General features: G+C 35.8%; 1 protein-coding gene across 2 annotated transcripts in view; it reads right to left on the reverse strand.

Annotated features, from left to right (window-relative positions):
• The window catches only part of RNF145 (ring finger protein 145), a 121,023-nt gene that overhangs the window by 30,684 nt on the left and 63,479 nt on the right, over positions 1–26,860 (reverse strand). For both annotated transcript variants that reach the window (XM_072630867.1, XM_072630868.1), the window contains exons 6-8: positions 26,162–26,337; positions 14,988–15,128; positions 13,925–14,107 (exon numbers count right to left, since the gene is read on the reverse strand). In XM_072630867.1, coding sequence (XP_072486968.1) covers positions 13,925–14,107; positions 14,988–15,128; positions 26,162–26,337 — 500 coding nt within the window. The remainder of the gene's footprint in view (positions 1–13,924; positions 14,108–14,987; positions 15,129–26,161; positions 26,338–26,860) is intronic.

The raw sequence follows: 26,860 nt of genomic DNA on the forward strand, positions 1-26,860 counted from the left end.
TTTAAAAATCAGTTTTATTGATGCCTCTCTTGTTTGTAAACCTCAGTCATTTATGGATATATCCAACACAACCTTCAGAACTGAACCCTTTAAACAACAACAGTCAATCTACAAGTACTTATTAAGCACTTGCTATGTTAAGCACTGTGGTAAGTGCTAGAGACATATCAAAAAAAAACATACAGACAGTCTCCATAGTCAAGTAGCTCACATTTTTTATAGATCACACGTTTATAATTCAGAACATACAAGATAAACACAGAATAGATGGAAGATTATCTTACAAAAAAATCGCACTAGCATCTGGAGAGATCAGGAATAGTCTCCCGCAGGAGACAGCCCTTAGCTTAGTCTTGAAGGAAGTCAGCGATTCTAAGAGTCAGAAAAGTTGGGAATCAGAACATAAAGGCATAGGAAAATAGATAATGCAAAGTCAAGGAGAAGGAAGATGCAACATTGTGTCAGGAAAAAACAAGTAGGCCTGTAATGGCTGCATCATATAGAACCTACAGGGAAAAGTGTATAAAAAGACTGGCAAAGTAGAAAAGGCCATTTGTAAATGTAAATTTACAGATTTTAAAGAACTTTAAATGCCAAACAAAAGACTTTATATCTGTCTCTGGAGATAAAAGAGAATCACTGGAGTTTACTGAGTTAGGAAAGTGACATGGTCAGACCCATGCTTTAGGAAAATCCTGGACAGGGTCTTCCCGAAGCCAACATGGCTAAATAAGAAGTAAGTTGCTCTCACTCTCCCTTACTGAACTCTAAAAACCCAGAAAATATCACCACAGGAAAAAACCCTGAACAGCTGAGTCAGCAAAAAACAGGGTATAGTAGTCTTGTACTAAAAGAACTTTGAGGGATTGACAGAAAAGGTCCCTCTCTCTCTCTGGTGGAAGGGGAGCAGTACATGATGGGTGGTGTCCCAGCAAGTTAGCAGCAAGCCCCACCTCAACAAACCAGAGGGAAGATACTGAGCCCAGGGGTGTGGTGGAACAGGCAAGTGCCAACAACAGGACACCCCAAGTGCCTTGGCATAGGCCTGGGAACCAGTAGACTCCAGCTCAGAAAACCGACACATGTGCCAGCAGGCAGGTACCCTCCAGCACCCAAACCTAGTGCTTTATCACAATTCCAGGAAGCACAACTCCAGGCAGGCAGGCATCCTCCAGCAGTCAAACTTTCTGGTGCTTCAAAGCAGCCCAGGTTAAGTAGGCTTCCTTCAGGGGCTACACTTCCTCAGCTAAGGTCCCAGCACATAAAGCCAGAGACCAGGTCTCTAGTCCCCAGCACAAAAGGTTTGGATCAGTGCCCTCTGTGCTCCAGCAGGAAAGATCAACCTTAAAAGCCAGAAAATAGGCAAACACAATGAGCAAAAAGCAGAAATGGACAATGAACATAGATTCAAATTATGGGGACAGGGAAGATCAAAACACAAATGCAGAAGAGGACAACACCGTCAGTATACCCACATCCAAAACTGGTTTCAAGCCCAAAAAACCTTCTTAGAAGAGCTCAAGAAGCATTTTAAATAAGAGAGGTAGAAGAAAAATTGGGAAAAGAAATGTGAGATATGCAAAAAAGGGTCAATAGCGTGGAAAAGAAAGGACAAAAATTGACTGTAGAAAACAATTCCTTAGAAAGTAGAATTGGCGAAATGAAAAAGGAGGCACAAAAACTCACTGAAGAAAACAACTCCTTAAAAAGTAAAATGGGCCAAATAGAAAAGGAGATACAAAATGCAATTGAAGAAAACAATTCGTTAAAAATTAGAATGGGGAAAGTGGAAGATAATGACTCCATCAGACATCAAGAATCAGTTAAACAAAATTTTAAAAATTAAAAAAATATCAGAAAACATAAAATACCTTCTTAGAAAAACAACTGACCTGGAAAACAGATCCAGGAGAGGTAATTTTAAAATTATCCATCTATCCAAAAGCCATGATGAAAAAAAGAGCCTGGTCAGCATCTTTCAAGAAATCATCAAGGAAAACTGCCCATACATCCTAGAAAGACATGGCAAAATAGTCATCAAAAGAATCCACCAATCACCTCCTGAAAGAGATCCCAAATAGAAAATGCCAAGAAATATTGTTGCAAATTCCAAAATTATCAGATGAAAGAGAAAATACTGCAAGCAACCAGACAGAAACAATTTAAATATCATGAAACCAAAATTATGCAGGACCCTGCAGCTTCTACATTAAAAAATCAGAGGGTTTGGAAAATGATATTCCATAAGGTACAGAAGCTTGGATTACAACCAAGGATCAGCATTTGAAACAGAAGGATACATACAAAGTAAAGGTAAAAGGCAGCAGTAGCATATATTATGATTCAGCAGAAGTAAAAAAAACAAAAAAAACAAAACAGGGCTAGCAATCTTGATTGCAGACAAAGTAAAAGCAAAAATAGATCTAATTAAAAGAGATAAGGAAGAAAACTACATCCTGCTAAAGGGTACCACAGACAATGAAGTAATATCATTACTAACTATATATGCACCAAGTGGTATAGCATCCAAATTCTCAGAGGATAAGTTAAGGAATAACATGAAGACACAGACAACAAAACTATACCAGCAGAGGACCTCAACCTTACCCTCTCAGAACTAGATAAATCTAACCAAAAAATAAACAAGACAGTTAAGGTGATGAATAGAATTTTAGAAAAGTTAAATATGACAGATCTCTGAAGAAAACTGAATGGAGACAGAAAGAAATACATATCTTTTTTCTCAGTGATACATGGCACCTACACAAAAATTGATCATGTATTAGAGCATAAAAACCTCATGATTCAATGCTGAAAGTCAGAAAGATTAAATGTATCATTTTCAGATCATGACACAATAAAAATTACATGTAATAAAGGGTCATGAAAAGATAGATTAAAAATTAATTGGAAACTAAATAATCTAATCCTAAAGAAAGAGTGGGTCAAACAATAAATCATAGAAACAATATCTTCATTTAAGAGAATGACAATAATGAGACAACATAACAAAACTTATGCAATGCAACAAAAGCAGTTCTTAGGGGAAATTTTATATCTCTAAATGCTTACAAGAATAAAATAGAGAAAAAGGAGATCAATGAATTAAGCATGCAATTTAAAAAGCTAGAAAAAAAACAAATTAAAAATTTCAATTAAATACCAAATTAGAAATTCTGAAAACCAAACTACTAAACTAATAAATAAAACAAAGCCTCACTTCATGAAAAAAACAAACAAACAGTGAAACAGATTAACTTTTGGTTAATCTGATAAAAAAAAAAAGAAGAAAATCAAATTACCAGTATCAAAAATGAAAAGGGTGAATTTACCACCAATGAAGAAGAAATCAAAACAATAATTAGGAGCTATTTTGCCCAACTGTATGCCAATAAACCTGACAATCTCAGTGAAATGGATGAATATTTACAAAATTTAAATTGCCCAGATTAATAGAAGAGGAAATAAAATACTTAAATAACCCCATTTCAGAAAAGGAAATTGAACAAACTATCATTGAACTCCCTAAGAAAAAAATCTCCAGGGCCATATGGATTTACAAGCGAATTCTATCAAACATTTAAAGAACAATTAATTCCAATACTAAATAAACTATTTTGGAAAAATAGTGGGAGTTCTACCAAATTCTTTTTATGATACAAACATAGTGCTGATATCTAAACCAGGAAGAGGTAAAACTAGACAAAGAAAATTATTTTCCCTAATGAATTTCCCTAATGAATATAGATGCAAAATTTTAAATAAAGTAAAGAGATTATAGCAACCTATCTCGAGAAAAGTACACTATGACCTAGTAGGATTTATACCAGGAATGTAGGGCTGGTTCAATATTGGGAAAATTATCAGCATAATTGACCATAACAACAACAAAAATAACAGAAATTAAATGATTATGCAGAAAAAGCTTTTGACAAAATACAACACCCATTCCTATTAAAAACACAAATAAATGGAGTCTTCCTTAAAATGAGAGGTAGCATCTATCTAAAACCATCGGCAAGCATCACATGTAATGACGATAAGACAGATTCATTTCCAGTAAGATTGGGGGTAAAACAAGGATGTCCATTATCACTACTGTTACTCAATATTGTACTAGAAATGTTAGCTTTAACAATAAGAGAAGAAAAAGAAATGGAAGGAATTAGAATAGGCAAAGAAGAAACTAAGTTATCACTCTTTGCAGATGATATGCTGATATACTTACAGAATCCTAGCGAATCAAGTAAAAAATTACTTGAAATAATAAACAAATTTAGCAAAGGTGCAGGATATAAAACAATCCCACAAAAATCATCAGCATTTCTGTATATTACTAATAAAGCCCAACAGCAAGGGATAGAAATAGAAATTTCATTTAAAGTTACTGTAGACATTATAAAATATATGGGAGTCTACCTGCCAAAATAAAGTGAGGAACTATAAGAAACACAATTACAAAATACTTTTCATACAAATAAAGTCACATCTAAATAACTGGAAAAATATCAGTTGTTCATGGGTAGGCTGAGCAAACATAATAAAAATGACAATTCTTATTTGGTATTTATTTGGTGCCATATCAATCAAATTAACAAAAAATTATTTTATAGAGCTAGAAAAAAATAAAAAAAATTCATCAGAAGAACAAAAGTTCTAGAATATCAAATGAATTAATGAAAAGAAATGCAAGGAAAGGTGGCTATATCAGATCTTAAATTGTATTATAAAGCAGCAATCATCAAAACTACTTGGTACTAGCTAAGAAACAGACTGGTAGATCAGTGGAATAGGTTAGGTAACACAACACATAATACTCAATGACTATAGTAATCTACTGTTCGATAAATCCAAAGAATCCAGTTTCTAGAATAAGTAGTCACTATTTAACAAAAACTGCTGGGAAAACTGGGTAATAGTATAGTGGAAAACTAGACAAAGATCAACATCATATACCCTATACCAAGATAAAGTCAAAATGGTTACATGATTTAGATATAAAAACCGTAATATAAGCAAACTAGGAAAACAAGGAAGGAATAGTTTATCTGAAAGAGCTATGAAGGGAAAAAATTTATGACCGACCAAGATATAGAGAACATTATGAAATGAAAAACAGATGATTTTGATTACATTAAATTGAAAAGTTTTTGCACAAAAAAGTCAATACAACCAAAATTAGAAGGAAAGCAGGGAAATAATTTTAGAGCCAGTGTCTCTGATAAAATCCTCATTTCTATAATATATTGAGAACTGAGTCAAATTTATAACAATAAAAACAACTCCCCAACTGATAAATGGTCAAAGGATATGAACAGGAAGTTTTCAGAGGAAAAAATTAAAGTTATCTACAGTCATATGAAAAAATGCTCGAAATCACTATTGATTCCAGAGATGCAAAATAAAACAATTCTGAGGTACCACCATCACACCTATCACACTAGCTAACATGACAAAACAGGAAGATAATAAATGTTGGAGAAGATGTGGGAAAGTTGGAACACTAATTCATTGTTAGTGGAGCTGTGAGTGATCCAATCATTCTGGAGAGCAATTTGGAACTATGCCCTAAGGGTTGTAAAACTATGCAAACCCTTTGACCCAGTAATAACTCTATTAGGAGTGCATTCAAAAGAACTCATAAAAATATGAAAAAAAGGAAAATAGAAAAATATTTATGGCAGTTCTTTTAGTGGTGGCCCAGAATTGGAAATTGAAGGAATGCCCATCAATTGGGGAATAGCTGAACAAGTTGTGGTATATGAATGTAATGGAATACTATCATGCTATAAGAAATGATGAGCAGGCAGATTTCAGAAAACCTGGAAAGACTTATATGAACTGATGCTGAGTGAAGTGAGCAGAACCAAAAGAACATTGTACACAGCAACAATCACACTGTGGAATGACTAACTTTCATAGACTTGGCTCTTTTCAGAATGCAAGGATCTAAGATAACTCCAAAAGACTCCTGATGGAAAATATTGTCCACATCCAGAGAACAAACTATGGAGTCTGAATGCAGACTGAAACATATTATTTGCTCTGTTTTTTGTTGTGCTGTGCTGTTTTGTTTTGTTTCTTCTTTCTCATGGTTCCTCCCACAGGTTCTAAGTCTTAGTCACAACATGTCTAATGGGAAAATATGTCTAATATGAATGTATATGTAGAGCCCATATCACATTGCAGGATGTCTTGGAAAGGGTGGAGGGGAAGGAGGGAGAGGAAAAAAATTTAAAACTCAAAAGCTTATGGAACTGAACATTGAAAACTAAAAATAAATAATTAAAAAAAAAAGAAAATGCTTTGGCAGCTGTGTTGAGGATAACCTGGAGCAAGGAGAGATTTAAGCCTGGGAGATCGATCACAAAGTTAATGTAATAGTCCAGGTGAGGATCTGAACTAGGGTAATGGTTATGTTATGCAAGAGAGTTTATTAAAAGAAAAAAAAAGTAATTACAAAGTTTGACAAACTGCTTGGCTATGTGTTTTGAGGAAGAAAATTGAGGATATCTCACCAAGCTTGTAAACCTGGGTGACTGGAAGGATGGTAGCAACCTCAATAATAAAAGAAGAGTTTGAGGGCAAAATCATGGGTTGGACCTTTTTGAGCTTAAGATGACTCCAGGACAGGTAGTTTGAAATAACCAACAAACAACTAGTGATGCAAGACCAGAACTCAGAAGACTAAGTAGATTTGGGAATCATCAGAGGTAACTGAAACAATAAAAGTCAATGAGATCACCAAGTGAGAGGATATACAGAAAAGATAAGTACACCCAGGACAGAGTACCAGAGGACACTAACAGTCAGTGGATATGACATAAAGACCAAGCTAAAGAGACTGAGGAGTAATAAGAACCAGGAGATCGTAGAGTCAGCAAAACCAAGAAAAGAAAAAGAGTACCCTGAAGAAGGCGGCCCCCAAAGTCAAATGCTAAAAAGAGGTCAAGAAGGATGAGGACTGAGGTCACTAGATTTAGCAACTGAGAGAAAATTGGTTAACTTTGGAGAACAGTTCCCGTTGAATGATGAGAAGCTAGATTGTGAAGGGTTTTAGAAAAGTGTTAAGACTAGATGGGGGGCACTGATTGTAGATAGTTTTTCCAAGGAATTTAGTTGAGAAGGGAATAAGATATTGGCTGATGGGAATAGTAGGATCTAGTGTAGATTCTTAAGGATGGGACAGATTTGTGTGTGTTTGTAGCAGGGAAGCAGTAAGTAGATATAGAGAGGAGAGAAAAGGATATTTGGGGAAGGTGATGAGAATGATGCGGGTAATTTGTAGAAGATAAGAGTGGATAGGATCAAGAGTATATGTAGAGCAGTTGTAGCCAACTCAAACAGAAATAGATCCCTACAGGTTACACATAATGACTTAGAAAACTGCATGTTATTGTACTGTATTTTTATTATTTTGCTGAACATTTCCCAATTACATTTTAATCTGGTTCCCTGCAGCCAGATATGGACACTACAGAAGGAATATCTTGTCAGGGACTAAAGTAAAGAAGTTGGCAGGGGACAGATGAGGTCAGAGGTATCAGAGATGAAGAGGTAAGGAGTAAAGAAAGAGGTCTCAGAGAGTGGCCTCAATTTCTTCCTTGAAATATAGAACAAGTTAACTTAGCCAGGAAGGGAGTGTCAGGAAGTCTGAGGATAGACAAGGTTTAAATCACTGCTGTGTTGAATGGGGTAAGGAATTAATTACAGAGTAAATTTCTTTACGTGATCATAACGATAATGTGAAAAAGTGTTCCATTTGCTTACCCATGTCAACCCTTCTACATATATCCTTCTCCAACAAATTGCCCACACCACTATTTTTCTCTTCTCTCTAATATTCACTATTGTCCTTTTGTTCACACCCCTTGCCTCCCCCACCCTCTTCTCCCCTCAATTTTTTTCTTCTCTCCCTGCCTCCTGGCTACTTAACTGCTGCATAAAAACATGAACAAAACTGAGGTCACTCTCCTCTCCTCATTTCACATCACTCAGATGCCTTCTGCTGCTCTCTCCTCTTTCACCCAACTCACAGGAAGAAGTAGCCCTTCTTGCACAGCAAACCCTTGTACATGAACAAGTGATCACATCTCATCCCGTCTTCTCAGCAGACTGCCTCCTCTATCATCCTGCTCTCTCAGTAATCTTCAATATCTCCCTGTAGGGTGCTTCCACTGCCTAAAAACATGCCTATATCTCCCCAACCTTCAAAACAGAATCCTTACTTGATCCATTGATTCCTGCTAACTATCATGGAATCTCTCTCCTCCCTGTCATGACAAAACTCCTTGAAAATGCTAACTACAATTAGTATTTTGCTTCTAACTCACTTTTTTTCTTAACTCTCTGCAGTCTGGCTTTCTGCTCTCTCCAAAATTACCTTAACTGTCATTATTTCTGCAGCCTTTGACACTGTCAATCACCCTCTTCTTGATATTTTATTCTATTTTAGATTTTTGCAACATTGTTCTCTCCTGGTTTTCCTCCTACCTCCTTCTCAGTTTCCTTAATTGGATCTTCATCCAAGTCATGCCCACCAACCATGACTGTCCCTCCCCAACTCAATGATCTGTCCTGGACCCTTTTCTCTTTTTTCTTCTACACCATTTTGTTTAGTGGTTGCCTTAGCTCCCATGGGCTCAATTTCTATGTTAATGATTCTCAAATCTACTTAGCCAGTCATAACTTTTCTTGACTTTAAGTCTGTCACCTCTAACTGTCTGAAAATGGATGTTTCATAGACATTTCAAACTCAACATGTCCAAAATTGAACTCATTATCTTCTCCCCAAAACTCTGACCTCCTCCAAGCTTCTCAATTACTATTGAAGTTACCACCAGTCACCCAGGCTCACAATGTAGGGGTCATTCTCAACTTCTCATTCTCCACCACCTACAATACTCAATCTGTTGCCAAGTTTTATCATTATAAGACAGATATGCCCCTTTTCTTCTCTAACACTGAAACCACCCTAGAGCAGACCCTCATTACTTCACTTCTGAGCTACTGCAACAATCCACTGGTTGGTCTCTCTGCTTCAAGTCTTCCCTCATTCCAATCCAATCTCTACTAAATTGTCAAAGTAATCTTCCCTAAGCACAGGTCCAACCATGTTACCTCATACTCAAACAACTCCACCGCCTCTCTATCACTTCCAAGATCAAATATAAAACTGTTTGGTTTTTAAAGGCCTTTGTACACCTTACTCACCCCTTTGTACTCTACAATCCATTGATGCTGGCCTCCTTGGTCCCTCACATATGATATATGATCTCTCAACTCAATAAATTTTTACATGATGTACCCCTATAATTAGGATTCTCTCTCTGCTCTGTCTTATAGATTCCCCAACTTCTTTCAAATCCCAGCTAAAACCAGACTTTCTACAAGAAGTATGTTTCCCAATCCTCCTTGATGCTAATATGTTCCTTCTCAGATTATCACCAATTTATTCTATATCTATCTTGTTAGTACAGTTGTTTTCATATTGTCTCCCTCAGTAGATAGTGAGTTCCTTGGTAAGAGGGACTTTTGTTTTGGCCTTTCTTTGAATCCCCAGAACTTAATACAATGCCTAGTAAATAGCAGAGAGCTTAATAAATGCTTATTGATTTGAGTACTGCGGGCAGCTGACAGTTGTAGTGGATCAGTCAGCAGAGTTTTATAATTTCCTACAGTTCTTTTCAGTAGCAAGTGAGTAAGAGCAAAAGAAGGGGATACTGGGAATAACCTAGGGTTGAAATCTGGCAAGGTGTCATTGGTACTAAGGCAAATGAACAAGAGGATTTAAGAGAAGAGGAAAAAGTAGAGTTGAACTTGCTCACAAAGGGTTCATAACTGGAAAGGGAAAAGAAAAGAGTATTGCCTGAGCACAGATAATGGCCTAGGAAAGTACTGAGAGATGGAGGAATTATAGATCACAATAAGCATAAAGAGTAGGTTTAGGAGGCAGTGGGAGAAATGGAAGGATAAAAGATTATGATCAGATGATAGAAATTTATAGTTTTGGAAATTGGAAATAGAATACTTGTGGGTGATAGCAAGATTAAGAGAATGACCATCCTGTGTGTAGAAGAGATAAAATGGAGGAGAAGGCAATGGGAATTGAGTAGAATGAGGAATTGGGAGGGTAGGGTATTACATAAAGAATAAATCACACTTCCTTATATCTAAATGTTCTCGTCTACTACACTATACTTTTTTTCCCAAGAAGCAATGGATACACATCTGACAACACATGCAACATTCTGCCTTCATAAGAAGAAGACCATGACATCAAAGAAATACAGAAGTAACGACGTGACTTGCACTTGACTTTCTTTTGAGTGAGGGAGGGCTGTGCAGGTCATCAGCCTCACTTCTCTTCCAGAGCCATCTGAATCCAGTGACTTATTCATCAGGATGACTGGAAATGACCCAGGATGAGGCAATTGGGGTTAAGTGACTTGCCCAAGGTCACACACCTAGTGAGTGTCAAGTGTCTGAGGTGAGATTTGAACTCAGGTCCTCTTGACTCCTGCACTGGTGCTCTATCCACTGCACCACCTAGCTGCCCTTCTTAATAATCTCTACCAAGGGAAGAACTTCATTATTTGTCCATTCATGGAACAATTAATATTATTTTACTGGTGTTTTTCAAAGTACTTCTCATCTATTTAATTAGGCTATAGTAATGGTAATTTAAATGGGAAAAATCTTTCCCAATCATTAATAGGCTCATGTGACCTGCTTAAATCACATGGAAACCTAAGTCACATATGGTGGGAAGAGCTTGCTGAACAGGGGAACAGGAAGAGTGGAGCAAAGCTGGGAGGAAGTTGGTCAGGCTACTCAGACTGAGAAGGACACAGGCAAGTAGACAGCTAGGCTGCTACACTTGTGAGTGTTTGTTTGTTTGTTTGTGGGAAGGAGAAGGGGGAGACTTGGAAATGCCTTGGTCCCCAGGAATGCTAATATGTATTGACTTCTTGGTTACTATGTCCAATTTCAGGCTTTCTGGTTTGGGGATTTGGCTTTCTGGTGTCTGAATAAATGTTTTTCTTCTGCCTTTTATATGGAGTGTCTGTTATATGTTGCAACTGAGAACTACATGGGCATACTCATAGCCACCACTATGAATATTGTCTTGGCAATACAGTTATTTACATAATATTTTCATTTAGATGTAGAAGCTAGGGCAGTCAGGAGATTAAGTGACCTAAGATAGTTAGTGAAGAAGCTGAGAACAGATAATTCAGATCTCCAAATTAAAATCTCCATATTTTTTCCCATTAGAATCAAGCAAGGTATAGGGGCATTCTGATTCAGACCATTAGAAAAGATGAAGTCTGGCATAACGGACAATAAAGTTAAGAGTTAAAGGCTAATTTTGTGTGTGTGTGTGCCTTTATGTTAAAACGGTCTAAAAGATGGATCTTCAAAATGAATGTAATTCAACACAAAATAAGACTACTTTCTTATCTGGGTTTTAATTGCTTTCTGGATAAATACATAAAGTCCTCAGTTCTAACAACAGAACATTAAAAAAAAACTTTTGCTATGCACTAGAAGAGAGTGAGTGAATTTTTCAGGTTTTCAAAAAATTAATATCGTAATTTTATATGTGGGGCCTTGACATCTAAAATGGTTTAATTTAAAAAAAAATTTTAAAGCAAATTGATAAATTATGGTGGCCACAAATCTAACCATTCAAAAGTAAGTTGTTATTAACTTTAAATTGAATTTCACTTACACAAATATTCAGACTAAAGAAGAAATACAAAATGGTAGCACTAAGTGGTGGCCTCAGAGTCAGGAAGACTTGGGTTCAAGTTCTGCTTGGATACCTACTGGCTATGTGACTTTGGGCTAGTCACATAAAATCTCAATGCCCCATGCAACTCTTCTTAGACTATAAATTATAAACCAGGTGCTGACCTGCATGGATAAAAGTTTCTAATACCAAGAGGGAGTTTCCTATACCAATGAAATTATAAGTCTAAAGACTAGATCAAAAGAATAACAAAATATAAAAACTTAATGTTTATAAAGTACTTGCAAAAATTGTATTAAAAGGTCACTGTGGCAATAAGAACCTAAATTCATTACAGATCACTTATCAAATAACAAATATTTACTGAAAACACATATGACAGAGCAGTTTAAATGGCTTAGGAAATACTAGAGAACTAATGCCAAAATACCTCCCCCCCCCCCCCCCCCCCCCCCCCCCCCCCGCAAAAAAACCAAACAAACAACTCAAACCTTATCTAGTTGAGATAAGACTAAGGGATTTGCATCAATCAAACTGGAGATTCTGATAACTACAATTAACAAAGATTAGAGCTAAGCATTTTGTTAATTGTTTACTTTTCTTGGCATGTGCTTCTTTCTAATCACAGAAGGTACACAAAGAAACAACTATTAAGCCTGCAACTCTGGTACAGGATTCAAATATAATCAAACAACTAAAAAACAGCAGTTCCATAATAGCATTTGTTTACTTTGGTCTTGTCTCAGAAGTTGAAGACTAAAAAATGGAAAGTGTTCCGACTTTTTCTCCTTGTTCCAAATCTAACACGTATGTATTATACAAACTTCTAAAGAAGTGAAGAAGTGAACTATGGACCTAAAGAAAAGTTTTGGCCAAATGTAAAAGAATCTAGATGCTACAATGGAAGGAAGTTCTGTCCAATATTATATTATATTGACAATAAACCAGGTTCTGGATTCTCTTTAAGGTAAAATCTTTTTAAAATTAGCTTTAATGGAAAAATATGATTTAAACATTTGTTTGTAACACTGTGGGACTGATTTTGGCTCTAAGTACCACAAAAAACTGACATCCATCAGAGCTCTCAGAGTTACGAAGTGACTCTTTCCCTTCACTTCTTACCTCCTAATCATCAGCCCTCAAAATTAAAACTCAAAAAGCTATGTATGTGATAAAATGAGATATCTGAAATTGACTCGAGGACTGAGCATATTACTAAGTAATTGTTTTAATTATTTAATATTTAATTATTTAAAAAAAAAAACCACTTGTCCTTCCAAATAATACCTGTCACAGTTCCTTTCCTTTACAATGCAAAAACAGATTCCCACAATTCTATAACCAATGCCTATATAAACCCTCTCAAAAATATATCTCAATAAAGGTTGTATGAAGACTTGACTTTAAGCTATCCTGGCCCTGAACTGCTCTGTAGTAATCTTATATTACGTGAACCAAACTATTTCCTTGCTGAATTAAGGAATAATTTGGTAAACCTTTTTCTGCTGTTTTTGCAATATAAAACCTCTATGAAAGGCAGGCAGGGAAAGGGCCCATCTCCTCATTTAATTTCATCTGATCTTCAATGGAAGTGCCAATACCTAAGATTACAAGTAAAGTGCAGTTTGAATAATCTTTAACCCATAACTACTTAAATGACCAAAAAGTACTGCTATCCCCAATCTATATTTCCTAGTATTTGCCTCTTTCTGTCTGTCTGTCTTCTCTCATTTCACTAATTCTCATCCCCTTCTCTAATTTTTGCTTCTCTCTTAACTTGGTGAAAATAGAGAACTGTACTTTTTATTTGCATTCATTTAGTGAACTGCTTTATGTCCTGTTCATTTTAATGGATAAGTAGAATGTTTTACATATTTCTTCATATTAATTTTTTTATTTGTGTGATTTTTGATAATTATTATTACTGATTTCTTTTGGGTAGGTCAGTGATCCAAAGCTACTTTTAATAGGGCTATTAAAAAAAGCAGAAGAGGGGGTAAATGAGCAACATAATAAAGCCACAAAAAGATAAAAGGATTTTTACCTTTTATTTTTCAACCTTATTAAAAAACAATTTTTAGCTCTGATTTTTTTCTAAATAATCAGACTGAATTTATGCTAAAAAAAAAAAATTAAAACAAAAGATTTTCAAGGTTATTTCTTACTTACTTGTCTCTTGATGCTCCCAGTGCCAAAACAATGGGATCTGCAATTTCTAACATAGACTGAAGGATAGAAGCTACCACAATGAAAAGTATAATACTAAGCAGGAATGCCCGATGAACAACTTGCAGTTCTATCAGACCAGTCTGCACTGCCAGAATTAAGAGTGTAACTCCCTCTGTCATCCCCCTATATTGTTTTTCAGGGAGAGAATAAAAATAAAAATAAACAGAATTTTAGTTTATTTCCATTAAGTGGAGAAATATTAAACAGCTATTTAGATAACAAATGCTAGTAAATACAGATATGTCACTAAATTCCAATTAGTCAGAGTTAAGATAAACTACAATTATAGTATATTAGTTTGCTACTTCTTTTTGCAAAAAAGGACAGAAACACTATACTGGTTAGCAGTCCAGTTTAACTTTGTGTATAAAATTAAACTAAATTTATTAGTTTAAAAATCAGTTCAGAGTTCTGTCTGATCTTCTCTGTGTTATATTACTTACATAGGCCTGTATTTTGCACATTTAAAAACAGTATATCTGAATATAAAATGCGCACACACACATACACACACATACACACACACACAGAGTTAGGTGAGAAAATCTGCTACATCTCTCGTGAGGATGGAGAGAAATAAGACATCAATATTTCTTGGATACAGATATAGATATGGATATGGATATAGATACAGATATATCCATCCTCCCAAGTAACAGAGCAAGTTTTCTCACCTAGCACTATCAACATAAAATTCCCAACTCACATAGTGTCCAGTGATATCAAAGCAATTTAAGATTTAAGGCATTTGGATTCTTCTGGTTCCATGGGTAATAAATATAATTATTTCAGGAAAATTGTGGTTTCTTAATACCTTTTGCTAAACGCAAAAACATTTTTAAAAGCCAATCTTGCTTCCTTCTAAATTCCATTAAAAGTTTCTAATTAAATAAAGTCACAATTTATCAATTTAGTAATCATTTCTAGGAGCTTAAATGTCTAAGTTATAAGGTATTTGTTTCTAAATACATGCTTTGATTTTCTTTAAGAGTACTAAACTCACCGATTCATAGCAGGATCATTCATGAAGGCCCGATAGCCCTGCAAGTAAAACTTGCAGAGTGTCAAAACACCCAAGGCAACAAAAGAGACTGTGAATACCAAGCCCAAAAGTGAATATGGAGTGCTACAGCATTCAGCAATACTGGAAGGAAGAAGAAAATAAAAAGTTTAAGAAATTTAATACTTAAGTCATAAAGAAAGTACCCCCTAAACAAGCTGCTGAATTTCCTTTGTGTTAAAACGTTACAAATCACAACATTGTATAAGATGAACTTGTCGCTTTGAGAGAAAAATCTTGTTAGTTTATAAATTTTCTCATAGGAAAAAAGAACTGTGATGAAGTGTACTGAAAGTCTTGCTGAATACAAACACTATAAAAAAATATACACCGTAGCTTTAAGTTAGCAAAAAAGGAACCGGAGGAATTAATAAAGTTTCTTTGTTTCCTCAACTTAACAAAAAACATTTTCCCTTCTATGCAGTCACTCTTTCTGATTACAGAAAACATGCTTTTTTTTTTTTTTTAAATCCTAGAACACTGTTAAAACCTAAGGTTTTAACTTTATGTTTTGGTATATGGAAAGTAAAAAAATGAACTTAAGTATTAACAGAAAACATGATGACTTTTTGGTTTGAGTTATGAAATAATGACTTAATGAACATGGAAGAATAACTTCTATAGGAAGGATGGGCTTTGAGTCAGGAAACCTGAATTTGAATACCAGCTCTGAGGCTTACCAAGTCTGGATTAGATTATTTACTCTCTCTAGGCCTCCATTTTCTCATCTGTGAAATGAGACTAATATTACTACCTAATCCATGTGACTGAAAGAAAAATACTTTGTAAAAGCCAGCTATTATTTACAAAATTTTCTTTAAAAAACTTCCTAGAAGGTGTCAGCTTTTTTAGTGTGGGGGCTGGCTATTGTTTGTCTTCATATCCCTAGAACAATATTCAGTATATAGTAGACACTTATTAAATAAGGAGTATGTTGTTAATGAAGTGAGCACAGGCCTTGGCATGAGGAAGGCCAAAGAAACCAATCTACAGCCACTTTCTGGTGGTATGATCCTGAGCAAGCCAATTAACATCTCCATGCTTTAGATTCCTCTACGACTGGATTTTAAAAATTAGGATAACAACGGCATCTGCCTTATCACATCCAACGAGCACAGTATGTCAAGTGCTTTGCAAGCTTTGGAGCCACATAAGTGTCAGCTATAACTGTTTGTTGAACTGAATTGAAATATCAAATTCTCTGAATGGTTGTCCAGTTCAATGAAAAATATATGATTCTCCCTTAAATACCCTAACCAGTCAGTTCCTCAACCTGTTCTCCTCCCGAGTAGCTACTCCTCTATCCCACACCTCAATCACGCACAAAGATGGCCACACCCTCAACCCTGCTATCACCCACAAACGTACCATCTCCATATTAAGGAATTCTGAAAACCCCTTACCTAACCATAATCTACTGGCCTTTCACCTCTCTGTGCCTTCCCACACATAATCTAATTCTTTATCCCCACCATGACCTCCAATCCCTCAATTCTTTCCCAGGCCATTTCCCCAGCACTAGCCACTCTCTTCTTCTACCAATCTTGAATCTTTAACGAACAAATCCAATTCTACATTTGTGCTTCTCTCTTGAACCCACAGCCTGTTATAAAAGCACCAATTATGCCCAAACAAGACACATCTTGGATCGCTCCTACATGTCTACATGTGCTACTGAACAAAGGTGGAGAAAATCACACAACTGTTTTGACTGGATTCACTACAAACTTGTTACATAATCTCAACTGGCCCTCATTGCTGCTAGGCAAATCTACTATACCTCCCTAATCAAGTCACTAAACTACTCTTCAGAGAGGCTCTTCCTAAACTTTTCATTCCTCCTAAGTCCCCCCATGGCTCTCCCTTCACTCTCTTCAGCTGAGAATCTTGCCTCATATTTTACAAAAAAACTGAGGCCCTTTTACAATAAACTCTCTTTTCTCCCCCTCTTCTTTATCTCCCATCACTCAGACGCCTTCTTCCCCTTTCTCCTCCTTCACCCGTTTTACATGAAGTGTCCTCTACCCCTCTGCCTGTCCAAGTGATCCCATTCTATCCCTTCCCCTCCAAAGGACTGCCCCTTCTTTCACTTCTTTTCTCTTTTTTTGGAGGTATATATTTTGGAAGGCAAGGCAAGGCAACTGTGGTTAAGTGACTTGCCCAAGGTCTTTCACTTACTTACAATTATATTATATTCCCACTTCTTCACTTATTTTCAGTCTCTCCCTCTTTACTGGTTCATTCCCTACTACCTACAAACACACCCATGTCTCCCCTATCATGAAAAAACCCTCACTTGATCCTTCCATTTCAGCTATCATCTTATTTTTCTTCTGCCTTTTGTAGCTAAACTCCTCAAACAGGGTGTCTACAATTGGTGCCTCCATTTTCTCTCTTCTTAACCCCTCACAATCAAGCTTCCAACCATATCATTCCACCAAAACTGCTATCTGTCTCTTTCTAAAGTTACTAATGATGTTTTTAAGGTTAACTTCAACGGCCTTTTCTCGATCCTCATTTTCCTTGATGTCTCTACAGCCTTTGATAACTGCGACTCACTCTCTCTTCCTTGATACTTTCTTCTCTTTGGGTTTGTAGGACACTCCCCTCTCCTGGTTTTCCTCCTACCTGTCTCACAGCTACTCTGTTTCCTCCTCCAGATCACACCCTTTAACCATAGGTATCCCTCAGAGTTCTGTTCTGGGTCCTCTTTATTATTTCATTACTTGGTGATCTCATCACCTTCCATAAATTTAACTGCCATTTCTATGATGATGATTCCCAGACTACTTATCTTTCCCTCAGTCTTTCTACTGACTTCCAATCTTGTCTTTCAAGACATCTTGAACTAGATGTCCAGTAGATATCTTAAAACTCCATAAAAACAGAACTCATTATTTTCTGACCCACTAATCTCTTCCTCAACCTCACTATTACTGTAAAGGTGAATATTTCACCTAGTCCCTCAGGCTAAAAATCTAGAAGTCACACTCAGTTCCTCACTCTCTTTCACACCCCACCCCCATATCCAAACTACTGCCAAGACCTGTTGAATTCATCTTTGCTACATCTCTTGAATGCATTTCCTACTCTCTTGCAACACTCTCACCACTCTACTGCAGGTCCTCATCATTTCATGTCTAGATCATTACAATAGCCTGCTGCTAGGTCTCCCTGCCTCAAGTCTCTCCCCACTCCAATATATCTCCATTTATCCACTAAAGTGATTTTCCTAAAAGGCAGGTCTGATCATGTCACTACCACTACCCCCACTCAATAAACTCCAGTATCAATCTGTTGCCTCCATGAGCAAATACAAAACGCTCTGTTTGGCATTCAAGGCCCTTAATAATCTAACCTGCTCCCATCTTTCCAGTCTTCTTACACCTTACTCCTTGATGTGAACAGACCTCCTGGCTGTTCCACAAATAAGAAAATTCATTTCTCCACTCTGGGAATTTTCTCTGGTTGATCCCATGCCTGGAACACTCTCCCTCTTCTGCTCCAACTACTGACTTCCCTGGCTTCCTTTAAGTCCCAACTAAAATCCCACCTTTTACAGGAAGCTTTACCTAACTACTCTTTTCTGTTCAAATTTTTTTCCTCTTTTATGTTTTTGGTTAGATTTTAAGTATTGAATTGTCTTCCTCTCCTCACTAAAGAAGGCCACCATTTGACATCAATTTTTAAATATATGTAAAACCATACTACATTCTTTCTCTGGAGGTAGATAGCATTTACTTTCCTTCACAGGTCCTTTATGGTTGATTTGAGTATGTACAGTGATCTGTGCACAATTAATCTTTGAATAATATGGCTACTACTATATACAGTGTTATCTTGGTTCTGCTCACTTCACTTATCATTATTTCATGCAAATTTTCTCAGGTTTTCCTAAAATAAACCAGCCTGTCATTTCTTACAGTACAGCAGTATCCCACCTAACAACTCTTACTTCCCAAGCTTTCCCTTTTTTAATTACTTCCTATTTGTGATCTAATTTTGTATATATTTGTTTGCATGTTGTCTCTCCCCCATTTCATTGTAAGCGCCTTGATGGCACAGACTATTTTTGCCTCTTTTTGTATCCCTAGCATTTAACACAGTGTGTGGCACATAGTAGCATGCAATGTTTATTGAATTAAATATGCAATCCACAGTAGTCCACTTTACTGCTAAATAACTAAATGATTTTTGGTGGGAAGTAGTGGATATACCAAATACCAAATTATATAAAGAAAAAATGAAATTGACTGTCTTAGGAGATAGGAAATAGCATTACCAAATTATCTGTGTATTATCATACCTGACACTTGGTAGATCGATTATCAAAATAGGAAATTAGAAAAAAGTGAGAAGACAATGTACAGTTAAAACAATTCCATCCTAATCCATTTACAAAACTACTGACGACAAAAATGTGGAAAGAAGATGAAGTTATAAATAATGTCAAGTACTGTTCTATTTCTTACAGAAATTTATCTCAAATAAGGCAACTACCCTAATGAAATGTCCAAGTGAGACTAGAAAATAGTCTCAGATATCCTCGCCAAATAGAGACACAGTAACACCAAAGACAATGGTTGAGAATATAAGCTCATTTGCAAAGCATTACAGAAGAGGATGGTGGCAAAGATAATGATAAAAAGATAATGATAAAAAAGAAAGGCTGCATGTACACCAAAATATTTATAGCACCATTTTTAGTAGCAAAGAACTGAAAATATCCATAGATTACAGAATGGTTAAATAAATTTTCATAAATTAATATAATGGCATGTTACTACTGCAACCTCTACAAAATCTCTATGAGATCAGTCTACACACCTATTGGGAACATTCTTGATAGAACTATGAGAAGGAAATTGACAAGTCCTTGCAAATGATATTCTATTGCAAACCACAACTCAGGATGACACAAATGACTGAAAGATGAAAAGAATAAAAGATTTGTTTATGCTTATTATTATTTACTATATATTATGTTTATTTATTGACCAAAAAGTATTTAATTAAGAACAAAATGCAAACTTAAAAGTACTACTCAAATTGGATGTCTCTTGTTCAAATATTAACATGCAGAACTGCTTGAATTTTGATTAACATGCTCTGAGTATTAACATATCAAGTAAAGCATGAAAAGGGAGATGTATCCTTGCCAAAAGTGTTTGCAATTGAAAGGAAAAATATGAAGCACAGTCCAAATTGCAGGGGAATTACCTAAAAACAGTAATTTTACACACACTCCTGTTTATGTATAACACTGCAATTTCAAGTGATAATAGTTTCCTAAATTAGATTCACAACTACTCAAAAAATTATACAATTAACACAGGAAAAACAAGTAGATCATAGATTTAGAGGTGGAAGAAATCTTAGAGGTCAACTAGTCCAGTCTTTTTGCTTTACAAATAAAGAAGCTGAAGCCCAAAGAGTTTAGTTACAGTACATTGCTGAAGGTCGCACATAATAAGTTAATGCTCAAATCCACTTCCTTTGACTTTGAATTCAAGAATATTCCTACTATAACATAAAGTCATATATCTTTATTGTCCACACTATGACCACTGAACTGGTCTATTAGAACATTATATCTACAGAAGACATATTGCAGATGGACAATAAGCATAGCTCCAAAATTAATAATGAGAAGTGTGAGTTGGAATGAATCTGGGAAACTGTGCCATATTTTCAACTGAAATAAAGCTCCATCTTTTTAATTGCAATATTCTTCCAATGACAGAGTGGGGTGGTAGATAGTGCTAGACCCTGAGTCAGGAAGGTGTGGGTTCAACTAGGAGAATAATTTATACAGTGACAGTAGCATTAGAAACAACTTTGAAACACTTGGTATCTCCAGGCAATTACCTAAGACTACACATTGCAAAGCAGGTGCAGATTTAATAAATTTTCTCATCAGGAATTGCCTACAACAATGACGTCCAGTTCAAACTCCAAAATTTCTTTCAGTAAATCTATGATTAGAGTCATGAATACTACTACAACCCCAAATAATCAAAAGTGCATGTGATGTACAGTGTGTATTAAAAAGCTGCAACATATAACTAATGACACACACAAGAATTGGTGTAAAAGATACAAATTAAATAGATACATAACTAGAAAAACAATTGGGCCAATCCTGGAGTGAGACTTAGGCATTTGGTAATTTTCAGAGACTTGCTGAATGATCCATAGACTCATTAGGAGATCTTCTGTAGAAGAGATTTACAGAAGTACATGGACAAAAGTCATGCAAGCTGAGAATATATAAATGGGCTGCAATCTGTACCATTAGAAATAGTAGTCATAGGGGCAATTAGGTCATAGGGGCAATTAGAATGCTTGGTGTTTGGGGGGGAGGGGACAAAAGGGGAGAAAATTTGGAACCCAAAATTTTGTTAAAATGAATGTTAAAAGTTAAATAAATAAATTAATTTAAAAAAAAAATTAAAAAATTAAAAAATAAATACTCCCCTAAAAGGAGGCAAAAAAAAAAAAAGAAATAGTAGCCACATCACTAAGATCATGGATCCACTGAATACAAGTCTTTCACTTGGTAAAAAAAAAAAAAAAAAAAAAGATAAGTATATAATGAGGGATGGTAGACAAAATAACAGTAGCTGTTTTGAAAATGGAAAATAGGAAAGAAAAAAGTCCTATAGGTTTATGGTTGGAATCCTCAAATCTAGTCAATAATACAAGTGTGATATGGCACTAAAGTAGCTATTCTGATCTTAGGTTGCATAAAAAAGGCAATGAAAAAGTGTTTAGAATAATGGTTTCCTCTGTTTTATTGCCCTGGTCAGGTCATCTGAGCAACACACATTGACAAATCAGAATTTTGGGGGGGCAAGAGCAATCACGTAGCAAGGGGACAGATGATCATACTACATATGATCATTGAAGGAATTGCTAATGTTAAGCCTGGAGAAGAGAATACTAAAAGTTGTCTTCAATTATTTGAAGAACTGCCATATAAAAGAAGAATTAGTCTTATCCTACTTGGCCACAAAACCAGGAGCAATAGACGATAATTGGAAATCACAAAAGGAGCATGGTAGAGTCAAGAGAAAGCTGGCCTCAAAGTCAGAAGGTCCTAGGCCAAAGTTCCAGCTCTGACATATGTGGGCTGTGTGAACCTGAGCAAGTCACTTAACCTCTCAGTGCTCAAGAAAAAACTATCTAAGTCTATAAAAAGCTGTAGACAGATATTGGCCTATGCTAGTAGAAGGAGCTTTCTTGTCTGTAAGTTCTCCATGCCAATGAAATTACAGGTCTAGTCCCTATCATTGTCATGTAGAAGAGGGATCAGACTTGTTTTCCTTATTCCCAGAGGATAGAATCTGGAGCAATGGGTAAGGTAATTTCCTAGTAATTAGGGCTAACCAATAGTGGGAGAGGCCATTTTCAGTCACAGGGAGTTCCCCATTGGTCTTGAATCTATACAAATGTTAGATGAGCACTTGTAAAGATGCTATGAAGGGAATTTTTGCTCAGGTATGGGTTAATCTACATCACCTCTGTGGCTCTGTTCTACTCAGACATTCTGTGATTTAAGCCACTAAAGATTTTTATTTCCTACTTAATTAGCCTGACAATCACAGCACACACTAAAGTTTGATTGGTGAAGTAAAAATAGAAATTGCCAAAGATAAACATTTTTTCAAAAGCAACATGATGTTATTACTAAAGCTTAGGAGGCATTTTTTTTTTAACCCTTCCAAAGATTTATGATTTTATCGACTGCTGCAAACTGCAATAACTCTATACCTTGGGATTCTGTGACTCAAACTTTCCATCACCTAGTGGTCAACCTTGTGGAAAAGGTTTCACATAATTAGACTGGTCTTTATATATCAGGCAAATATGCTATCACTGTCTTTATGCAAAGTCTTTTTAGGGAAGATTTCCCAGAATTTGTATTCTTCTCAATCACTTTAGAGAACCCAGGGTTGCCACATTCAAAGAGGAGGAATCAGCATAGGAGGAATGTTAAGAGGAGGAATGTTAAATTAGCTATTAAAATTTGTTTTGTCTTGATACTCTATTCACTGCACGCATATGAAATCTAGTTATCATGGTACCATATGCATTTCAACTTTTCTCATAATTCTAGCACTGGTAGACTTCTTTAAACATAGTGGTTGTTTTTTTTAACAAATTTGCATTTATTTCTTGAGTGGGGCAGCTAGGAGGTGCAGTGGATAGAACACCAGTGTAGGAGTCAGAAGGACCTGAGTTCAAATCTCACATCAGACACTTGACACTCACTAGCTGTGTGACCTTGGGCAAGTCACTTAACCCCAACTGCCTCATCCTGGGTCATCTCCTGTCATCCTGATGAACATCTGGTCACTGGATTCAGATGAGGAGAAGTGAGGCTGGTGACCTGCACAGCCCTCCCTCACTCAAAACAAAGTCAAGTGCAAGTCATGTCATCATTTCTCTGATGGCATGGTCTTCTTTAGCAATGAAGGATGAACACAATACAACAATTTCTTGCATATTTAGACCACCTACCTATCCTACTGCATTATGACTCCCCTACCCCTCCCAGAGTGTAATCCCTTAAAAGAAGGGAAAAAGTTCACATTGAAAAAATGTGACATTATATGCAGTTCCATGCCCATAGTCTCCTGTCTCTGCAAAGAAAGGGTACATGGAAAATGGACATCTTTTCATATCTTTTCTTTAAATCCAAGTACCATGTTATAACAGTCTTCTAACCCTACTTTGGGATTCTTTTATTTTGTTCAAAATAGGGAAATTTATTTTTATGGTACATTTTAAGAATAATTTCTCCTGATCAAAATATGAATACATTTTGGCATGTTTTACTTTTTTTATTATTTCACACGAATGAAAACAAATTGGATAATTTTGACATTCAATCAATCAACAAGCATTTAGAAAGTAATTACTACATGCCAGGTGCTGAAGATACAAAAACAATGAATTAAAAAAATAATTCCAATTTGCAAGGAGCTAAAATTCTAATGGGCAGTTAGGTGTCACAGTAGATAAAAGTCCAGGCCTGAAGTCAGGAAGACTCATCTGAGTTCAAATCTGGCCTAAGAGACTTACTAGGTCTATGACCCTGGGCAAGACACTTAACCTTGTTTGCCTCAGTTTCCTTATCCGTAAGGTGAAGAAGGAAACTGAATATCACTCCAGTATCTCTGTCAAAAAAAAAAACCCAAATGGGATAAACAAAAAGTAAGATATGACTAAAACAACTGGACAACAAAACAAAAATTCTAATGGGGAAGACAACAAGTACATAAATAAACACACACAGAATGCCTATCAAGAGAACAAATGCAAACAGATACACAGCTGTTTAAATACACGGTATTTTGGGGAAGGAAGCACTAGCCGTTAGGAGAAATCAACAATGGATTCTTCTGAAAGGTGGCACATGAACTATGCCTTGAAGGAAGAAAAGGAATTTACAAGGTGGCAGTGAGAAGACAACATGTTTCAGGTCAGGAGGGTAGTAAATGCAAAGAAACAGAAATGGGAGGTGGAGAATTCTATACAAGGAAAGAAAGAAGATTACCTTATCAAGATCACAGAGTACTAGAGAAGGAGTAATGTACAATGAAGCTGGAAAAACAGGTTGGGGCCAGTTTGTAAAAAGCTTTAAAAGCTAAACAAAGGAATTTACATTTTATCCTTGAGGCAATAAGGAACCACTACAATAGATTCAGTAGAAAAAAGACTTTGACAGCAAAATACAGGTTGTATTTAAGCAGATGGGCAGGAGTGAAAAGAGGAAGACCAATAAGAAGGTTGTAGGTGTGCTGAAGGGTGCTGATGAGGACCTAAACGTACGTGTGTGTGTCTGTGTGTGTGTGTGTTACACACACAGAAGCAAGAAATATAGTCCTTGCCTCAAGTTTACATTCTAATGGGAAAAGACTTGACATATAAAGGGAAATTGGGGGGAGGATTCGTGAGTATGAACCCCGAAGCACCATTTGGAAATGCCCAGCAAGTGAAGCAGTAGCCTGGTTCCAGGGCAAGATAAGGCAAAAAGTTCACCTATCAAAACCCTGTCCTAGGGACTGAGTCCAAGTTCTACTAGTTCAGAAATAAGGAGGATGGCAGAATGCAGACTACATGGTTTGAAAATGGCCAGGAAAAAGAGAGAAATGATTGGATGGGAGAAACCTGGGTTCAAGTCCCACTTCTGACATACAGGCTAGGTGATCCTAGATAAGTCAATGCTCTAGACAATTCTCTAAAACTTTTAAGTTGAAGAAAAGTTGCTGAACTGCATTAGTGAAAGGAACTTCAGCATCTGGGATTTCCCTATACCAATGAAATAAAAAATTCAGTTCCTGTCTCTTCTGCAATTTAAGTTACACTACAATATCTATTTTTGTGTTTGCCACAGTAATAAGCACACAGCAGGCATTCAAATATTTGATGAATAAAAAGTTATTTATTTTCTACCCATTAACTGGAATTACAACTGGTCTTTATAATAAGTTACAAGTTACAATTTGTTTTTCAACCTTCATCTGTACAAACTTGGATCCTCACTTGTCTATTAAATTGCTTACAGGCAAAAGGAAAAAACATGCCTGCTAGGTTCTGGATATCTTCACATTGGGAATTCACAGGCTAGTACGTAAGATATAAAGGTAGGATAGTAAAACTAGTAAGAAGTAGCTGGTTTGGGGAAAGAAAACAAGTTACATTTAGGAAAATATTTTTCCCCAAATCAGATTTTACAAATGTTTGACACTTCTTTGGATCAAATATTCACTAACCATGAGGTAAGCAATTTGGTTTTCCCAAAAAAGAAAAAAAAATACGTTTTTCTTAAGTTAGTTCAATCTGAATAATAAAAATATTTTAAAATTTGCTATATTTAGTGCTCTTATCCCAGTAGGAAACTCATATTAAACTTATTTCTACAATATATTCAACATATTACAGACTCACCTGTTATAACAAGACTAACCATAAAATGTAAAAGCCAAATACTAGTGCAACTCTATGATATAAAACACTTGCTGAAATAAAAAAATAACATCAAAGTTTACCACTCCTATATTAGAATTTTGTATTCCTATGGGAAAGAGTATCATGTTTCAGCTACTTACCTTGTCAGAAAAAGGAAAAGAAGCCTCTCCCGTGATGCAGGTTGATCTCGTGTGCTGAAATAAGAGTAAATCTGAAGAGCAAATAAGACAAGCCAGAAGACCATGAAAAGAACAGGGACAACCAGCTGATTCCATAACGACATTCCCAAAGCCAAAAGGCCATACACTTCCACTACCTGAATATAGAAATAACACAAGACCAATTAATTTGTGAAATCATTTTATATTCAAACAAAATAGCAATTATAGTGATTATGGAATTACATTTCAAGAGAGAAGATTCTAAAGAAACTTATTTTGCTTCAGAGAAAAATAAGTATAGCTTTTTCTTTCATTGCAAAACTGCTTTAACACTTTATTTCTTTAATAAAAATTAAAGGAACTCAACAATTATAAAATCTCAGGTTTCTCAGTTTTACAACTACTACCCACACATTGGCACATTTTAAGTCATAGCCAAAAACAATATTTCAATAAACTAAAATGAATTTTTTAATCAGTTATAAAGATATTATATTTTAATTTTAATAAATATCTGTACATAATGACACTTTAGAACTTCCTTTGATCTCCTTTATGACCTAGTACAGAGCTTAATAAACTTAATTTGCTTTGTTTCACAACAGATTATAAGGTTTAAAAAAAAAAAAAGATTGTAGGCCATTATAAAAATAACATGGCTTCCAAAAAAATCATTCC

The sequence above is a fragment of the Notamacropus eugenii genome, chromosome 1 (assembly GCF_028372415.1).
Source record: "Notamacropus eugenii isolate mMacEug1 chromosome 1, mMacEug1.pri_v2, whole genome shotgun sequence".
NCBI classification, from domain to species: Eukaryota; Metazoa; Chordata; class Mammalia; order Diprotodontia; family Macropodidae; genus Notamacropus; species Notamacropus eugenii.